The sequence below is a fragment of the Neofelis nebulosa genome, chromosome 5, assembly GCF_028018385.1.
Source record: "Neofelis nebulosa isolate mNeoNeb1 chromosome 5, mNeoNeb1.pri, whole genome shotgun sequence".
NCBI lineage: Eukaryota > Metazoa > Chordata > Mammalia > Carnivora > Felidae > Neofelis > Neofelis nebulosa.
Genome location: NC_080786.1, coordinates 157,637,198 through 157,644,659, shown reverse-complemented (window position 1 = coordinate 157,644,659; position 7,462 = coordinate 157,637,198). Strand labels below are relative to the sequence as shown.

General features: G+C 56.6%; 2 protein-coding genes across 2 annotated transcripts in view; both read left to right on the top strand.

The window, feature by feature from the left end:
* TSPEAR (thrombospondin type laminin G domain and EAR repeats) overlaps nucleotides 1-7,462 on the top strand; it is a 155,723-nt gene that overhangs the window by 80,878 nt on the left and 67,383 nt on the right. The gene's annotated exons all lie outside the window — the stretch shown is intronic.
* LOC131512953 (keratin-associated protein 10-12-like) overlaps nucleotides 4,335-7,462 on the top strand; it is a 32,557-nt gene continuing 29,429 nt past the window's right edge. The window contains exon 1 of the mRNA XM_058732212.1: nucleotides 4,335-5,379. Coding sequence (XP_058588195.1) covers nucleotides 4,413-5,339 — 927 coding nt within the window. The 5' untranslated portion in view covers nucleotides 4,335-4,412 and the 3' untranslated portion in view covers nucleotides 5,340-5,379. The remainder of the gene's footprint in view (nucleotides 5,380-7,462) is intronic.

Genomic DNA, 7,462 nt, shown 5'->3' with positions numbered 1-7,462 from the left:
GAGGAGTTCCAGCTGTCTGTCGGCTTTTATACTCCCGGCTGCGTGTTGTCCCAGCCGACGGCTCACACGCCTCCTTCCTTGTTGGTGTTTGCAGCCCAGGGGACTCTCATTAGTTCCAGGTTTACGTTTGGTTCCATGAGATGTTGTTTAGCTATAAAACTCCTCGTACATTTTTGAGTCTGTTGACGCACCCTGAGCATCCAGAACGTGCGTTGAGCGAGAGAAGGTGTGAGTGTGCAAATACCATGTTCTGTGGCTGCGTAAGAAATCCAGATATTCTAATTCCTTCCGCCCTTTTGAGGCACGTGGATGGGTTTTGCGCTCACGGGGGGGATCCGCTTGTCAGGGTGGCACAGCTTCCAGAGTGCCAGGCTAGAGGAACCAGGGTCGACGGGGGTGTGCGGCCAGAACTTTCCTGGTCATGACCCCCCGGAACTCTGTGTGGTGCCTGGGGGCACTGGTGCAGGTGGCAGGCAGGGAAAGGTGGGACAGCCAGGTGTCCTTGGGTGGCCGTGCATGCCTCTGTCCTCTGCCTGAGCACTCACTGAGGCCGGAGATGCCATCTGTCCGTGGCCTTCTGATTCCCACTTGGATTTACCCCAAACGCTGTGAAGCATGAGTACAAACGGACCCCCTGTTTTCTCCCTGAAGAAGGCGTAGCCTCAGCTGAACCTCTGTATGGAAAACAGTGACTGCTTTTGCGCTGATCAAATCCTGTTGATTTTCTTGATTGTGAACTGAAAAATTCCTCGGGTGACTGCAGCCAGGAACGTCACGCAGGCCCCTTCCTTTCTTCTGCAGATGCTATCCAAGTGGCCACCATGTGCTTTGGGGGTCCTCTGCTGGATGAGTTTCCATCCTCTCCGGCCCTGGAACCTTCCAAGCATGAGTTTTTTCACTGTGGAGCCACGGCCTCCCCACCGTGTGCTGGATATGTGGGCTAGCACCAGAATGAAACCTTCACTGGGCCCTGCTGGCCCGGCACAGGGAGCCTTGTGGGCCAAGGAGGCAGGCTCTCGGTGCCCTGTGATACCAGAGAGAAGCCGACTCAGCAGCAGGGCAGGAGAGGCACCCCGGTGGGAGGGCCTGTGACGCCCCCGCCCCGGGAAGTCCCTGGGCTCAAATTCTCACCTTTCCCTTCCGCCCTTCTCTTTCCAGCAATGGTTCTTACCCCGGTGAGAGGGGTTCATGACAGTCCAGGAAGGGGTTGTGAGAATGCAGTTAAACTGCGGGCCGAGTCGTCTTTCTGTATGTCTCGAGCTATAAAAATAGGGTAGAGTCGAGCCTGGCATCCTGTGCTCAGGCCCCTCTGGAGGTACAGGAACTGATCCATAAGCTGGATGCGCGGGGCCGAGCAAGGGGGGGGGGGTGTTTGCCTTCCAATAGACTCCTGCCGAGGACACCATAAAATACAAAAACGTCTGCGTAAAGCCTTTGAAGGCTGCTGATGAGACTCAGCATTGAGAGTCAACAGGTGGAGATGGGGTGACTTCCGAGAGGTGAGCTGGCGTCTCTGAATGGCTTTTCCTGAGGTACCACTGATGAATCTTGGTGTGGGGTTCGAGGGGAAGTAACTAGCACATAGAGAGGCCGGCAGAGCTTCTAGAAACCTAGGGGGGGTGGACAGAACTGTGGCAGCAGAGGCAGCGCGGACTTTAAGGGACAAGCCTAGATCAGTGGCGGGCACCAGGGGGAGCCCCAAAGCTGCCGGTTAAATGTCCAGGCATGTGGCATGCTTTCATGCCATGCGGGAAAGATGCTGAGGAAGCCAGCAGAAAGCCAGGACAGCCTGACCAGAGCCTTTACAGCCTCAACCAAGGAGGCAACGACTCTGATGACTGGCCAAGGCGGAGTGGCTCTGGGTGGACCCCTGGACAGCTAAATCCCAGGAGCAGCCTCACGTCAGTGAGTCCCTTGCCCCCACTCAGGCCACCAGCCAGAGCGAGAGGTGAAACTCTTCGGAAGGAGACAAACTCATCCACAGCTGCCAGAATTTTTCATAGACGATGTCAAACATTCAATCAAGAATTACAGTCATGCCAACAGAAAAAACAGATGATAGAAACAAACCTGAGATGACAGGGGTGGAGTCCTCGGACAGAGACTTGCAAAACAATGGTGGTGAATGTGCTCAGGGAAACGGGTGTGACACCGTAAAACTGAAACACGCATGAAGAGACAAGTAGACATTCTAGACTGAAGAGAACAGGAGCAGCGTTTATCGACTCTTAGGTGGGTGTTGCGGTAGCACGGGTGGCGGAAGGGCCAGACAGCGGGAATGGAACAGTGGGGCGGCGTGTTTAAGGGCAAAGGAAAGGGCTGCACAAGTGGAATATTGCTCCCCAAGAGCGCCACCCAGAGGTGAAGGTGCCCCAAAACATCGCCAGACCAACAGAAATGGAGCATGGGCCACACCGGAAGATCCACTTTAAAGTAACTCCCAAGGGAGGGTTTCGGGTAGGACGGCGAAGGACAGAAATGCAGGAAGGTTGAAGAGAGCCTGGAAGGGTAAACAGACGCACAGTTGAAGTGACAAATGGCCCACGTTTCCATTCACAACGTTACAATATGTATCATATTTTTTTTCTTTTTTTTCTTTTTTTTATTTTTGGGACAGAGAGAGACAGAGCATGAATTGGGGAGGGGCAGAGAGAGAGGGAGACACAGAATCGGAAACAGGCTCCAGGCTCCGGGCCATCAGCCCAGAGCCTGACGTGGGGCTCGAACTCACGGACCGCGAGATCGTGACCTGGCTGAAGTCGGACGCTTAACCGACTGCGCCACCCAGGCGCCCCCAATATGTATCATATTTACAATTTCCCATGGGCTCTAAACTGTAAGTGGAAATGAAACCACGCATCATGAGACGGACGAGGCCCTTAGGCTGTTGCTCTGGAAGCTGCCCAAGCGCCCAGGTCCCTCAGACTTGAATATCCCAGGAAGGTACGCTGTGGCCTCTGGGGCAGCCACCGAGACAATCCCCAAACCGCGTGAACTAGTATTGAGTGAAAGACGGGAGATAAGTGATAAAAAATACCCAAAGCAGTCAGGAAATGAGTTTTAAATTTTTTTCAATGTGTATTTATTTTTTGAGAGAGAGAGAGAGAGAGAGAGAGAGCATGAGTGGGGGAGGGGCAGAGAGAGAGGGAGACACGGAACCCGAAGCAGGCCCCAGGCTCCGAGCAGTCAGCACAGAGTCCGATGTGGGGCTCGAACTCACGAACTGTGAGATCACAACCTGAGCCGAAGCCAGACGCTGAACCGACTGAGCTACCCAGTCACCCCAGGAAATGATTTTTAAAAGGAACATAAAAATTTGAGAGAAATAGAAGACATGCACTCAGATAGTAGACATAAACCCAATTATCAATAATGAAATTAAATGTAAAGTATTAAACAGTTCGATTTGCAAATAAGGACCGTTAGTCTGCATGGAAATCACGAAAAACCTGTGTGTTGAATCCAAGAGCTAGATCCTAAATATAAGGGCACGAGAATGATGGAAGGGCAAAGATGGGAAAGAATACAAGTCAATACACAGGACAGTGTGAAGTTCTACGCAGCTGCAAACTAGAAAGAGAAATCGTTACATATTCACAGGAGCTGCACGTTGTATTAAGTTATGAAAAAGCCAAGTGGGTAGAACACAATACAGTCTGTATTTTGCAAACGGGTACACACAAATCCATCCTATGCGTATGTACACATGTAGAGAGAGAAGAGATGTAGAGAGAGGATGGGTGGATAGAGTCAATCTCATTGTTCATGGATTCTTTATTTGTGGTTCACCTACTCGCGAAAATTTACTCGTAACCCCAAATCACTGCTTGTGATGTGTGCACGGTCACGTGAGGACATGTGCAGAAAGCCCCGACCTTGAGATGCCACCACACACCCCCGGCTGACGTGGAACGAGGTGGCGCCTGCCTTCCGGTTTCAGCCCCCAGATGTGAGCGTGTCCTTTCCACCGTGTCATGACCTCTAGCGCCTAATCCCCAGGGGAAGAGGCGCTTGAACCACAGAGAAACCCCCGAACGCGGTCCTCCCACCAAGTGAGCACTGCCCTGGGGCTGCCCCGGCTGGTGCCCCCAGGACGGTCTCAACACACTTACCCGACACCCTCCACCCCTGCTTGGAGACCCAGGGCTGGGGCCTTGTCCATCCCACTCCCGCTCCCCTGGGACACAATGGGACCCGCTCTGAGTCAGAGGCTCTGGGAGATTTACGAGCTGCGGACAACATCCAGGCAAATAAACATCCCTAATGCAGCCTGGGAGCCGGAACTAGAGGCTGTGGGGCCTGGGACACAAGAGCCAGGAGGGTATAAAAGTCGTCAGCCTAAGGCACCTCACACACTCTCACACACTCACACACCCACACCCACTCCCTCCTGCAGCCCCACCGCCCCCGCCATGGCCGCGTCCACCCTGTCCGTCTGCTCCAGAGACCTGAGCTATGGCAGCCGCGTCTGCCTGCCCGGGGCCTCGGACGCCTGCCCCGACTCCCCCTGGCAGGTGGACGACTGCCCAGAGAGCTGCTGTGAGCCCCCGTGCTGCGCCCCGGCCCCGTGCCTGACCCTCCTGTGCGGCCCCTCCTCCCCCTGCCAGGGAGACTGCTGCACCCCTGTGTGCTGCAAGCCCGTGTGCTGCACCCCTGTGTGCTGCAAGCCCGTCTGCTGCACCCCTGTCTGCTGCAAGCCCGTCTGCTGCACCCCTGTCTCCTGCAAGCCCGTGTGCTGCACCCCTGTCTGCTGCAAGCCCGTGTGCTGCACCCCTGTCTGCTGTGAGGACTCCCCCTGCACAACCTCTTCATGCTGCCAGCCATCCTGCTGCACCTCCTCCCCCTGCCAGGAAGACTGCTGCACCCCTGCGTGCTGCAAGCCCGTGTGCTGCACCCCTGTGTGCTGCAAGCCCGTGTGCTGCACCCCTGTGTGCTGCAAGCCCGTCTGCTGCACCCCTATGTGCTGCGAGGACTCCCCCTGCTCAGCCCCCTCCTGCTGCCAGCCCAGCCCCTGCTGCAGACCCTCCTCCTGCGTGTCCCTGCTCTGTCGCCCCGTGTGCAAGCCCGCCTGCTGCACCCCTGTCTGCTGCAAGCCCGTCTGCTGCACCCCTGTGTGCTGCGAGGACTCCCCCTGCTCAGCCCCCTCCTGCTGCCAGCCCAGCCCCTGCTGCAGACCCTCCTCCTGCGTGTCCCTGCTCTGCCGTCCCGTGTGCAGACCCGCCTGCTGTGCCCCTGCCTCCTCCCGCTGCCACCCAGCCTCCTGCGTGTCCCTGCTCTGCCGCCCCGCGTGCGCCCGCCCTGCCTGCTTCGGCCCCGCCTCGGGCCAGTCCTGCTGCTGATGGGCACGTCCCCCCAGGGCCAGCTGGGCTCAGGTCCCACCTGGTGACTGTGGTCCTCCCGGCCACCCCTCAGTCAGTCCTGACCTGTGTTAGGTGGCTGCCCCTACCCAGGACGGGGTCCCCCATGTATCCACTCTCCTGACCTGACCTTGACCTCCTGCCTCCCAGGAATGCTGACCCCGTGGCTTCCTGGGACTTCTGCTCCCAGGAGGCACCTGCACCTGTTCTGGGTCACCTGTCCTTCCCTCCCCCTTTCTCTGCTCAGGTCACTTGACCTCGACTCCTAACCTGTCAGTACCTCCTTGGGTACCCCAATAAACTCACTTTGCCAGCTGATCTGCTTCCTTTCATGTGACCCTCATGGGGGTGCGGGGACCCCGGGGTTTTGCCCAGACACGGTCTCTTCCAGCCACAAACATTTCTAGGAACGAGGGACTGAGCAGTCCCAGAGGCGGGCCTAACTCCTGTGGGCAGGGCCACGGGTGGGACTCACGCCCTGGCCCAGGAAGCTCCGTGCCGGTGGGCCCGGTGCCCAGGGCTTCCCAGGCTGGTCACCTGCACACGGGTCGTGGCCTGGCCCGTTTCCACCCACTGCCCCATCCGGGCAAACCGGGCCCAGACAAGCAGGCCTGGGGGCTCCAGGCTCACAGCCTCTACGGGCCTGGGGTCGCCCTGTGGTCCTCCCGCGGGCTCTACCCATTTAGCAGAAAGGTGACGGAGCGGGGCAGACGGTGCTCCAACCTCTCATGGAAATCGACTAGGTTTGAAACAAAGTATGAGGGTGGGTGGCAGGACCCCCAGGTGGTCCCGGGCCAGACTCTGGGGCCACCATCTGGTAGGCTGGGCTCCGCCCGGGGGGGCTATGAGGGACACGGAGTCATGGTGCAGGGCCCTCCCTGTGAACTGAGGACTCCGTCAGGCCACGATGTACCGAGTGCTGTAGGTGACAGTCCGCTCTGACCTCTGGGTGACATTGGCCGCACGTGAGGGCACCTGCTGACAAGGGCGGAGATATGCAGGAAGTCACCCACCAGGGTTTCAGAGCTGTTGCAAACCCGGGACCGGCGTCCCCTACTGGTGAAGGATCAGAGGGACTTCCACCCTTCCTGAACCCCCCATGGGGACTGGGTGTCGGCGCCCTGCCCCCGCGCTGCTTCCTCTCCCCGCAGCTGTGGCCATGGCCAGAACCCACAAAGGGAGCCACTGCTGTCCCCAGGACCTCAGTCTCCTTCCCTGAAACCCTGCCACCTTCCACCCCATGCCTCATGCCCCGCCTGCTGCATTTTCCTTGCCCAAACCCTTCTCCCTCCCCACTTACCAGTGTTTTGCTAATACTTCCATTAAAATTGCCTTTTTGAGGTGCAATTTACATGTAATCGGATGCACCCTATTTCATTGTTCAGTTTGATGAGTTTTGAGAAAGGTCTTCATCTTGCAGCCTCCACTTGTGTCAAGATTTCCCTCCAAAGGTTTCTTTGTGTCCCCTCCCAGCCACCACCGCTGGCCACAGCCAGGCACCACTGCTCTGCTGTGTTACTAAAGGAGTGCCTTGAAAAGAGGCAACACTATGCGTGCCCGGGGTCTGGCTTCCTTTACTTGTCCCTTTGTTGTGGATACTCGCAGCGAATTCCTTTTTAATTGCAGGGTCATGTTTTATTGAATGGATCTGTCACAGTTGTTTGTCTACCCATCGAGGTACATTCGGGGTGTTTATGATTATGGATGATCCCACTGTAAACACCTGGACTCTGTGTGCTCTCAACTCTCTTGGGTCAATACCTAAGGGTGGGCTTACTGGGTCCGTGGCAAGGGCAGTGGGCACAGTGATATTTGCATCTCCTGCTGACGGATCTGTGGGGGGTAGGTCAGTGTGGCTCACCTGCCTCTTTCCCATTCGGCGAAGCATCTGTTCAAATCCTCTGCCCATTTTCCATAATTGGATTGTTCGAGTTCTTATTCACTGTTCAACTTAAAATTTTTTTTAAATGTTTATTTATTCTTTTTTGAGAGAGAGAGAGACAGAGTGCGAGTGGGGGAGGAGGGAGAGGGAAGGAGAGACAATCTGAAGCAAGCTCGTGCACTGTCAGCAGAAAGCCCAACGCGGGTCTGGAACTCACGAACTG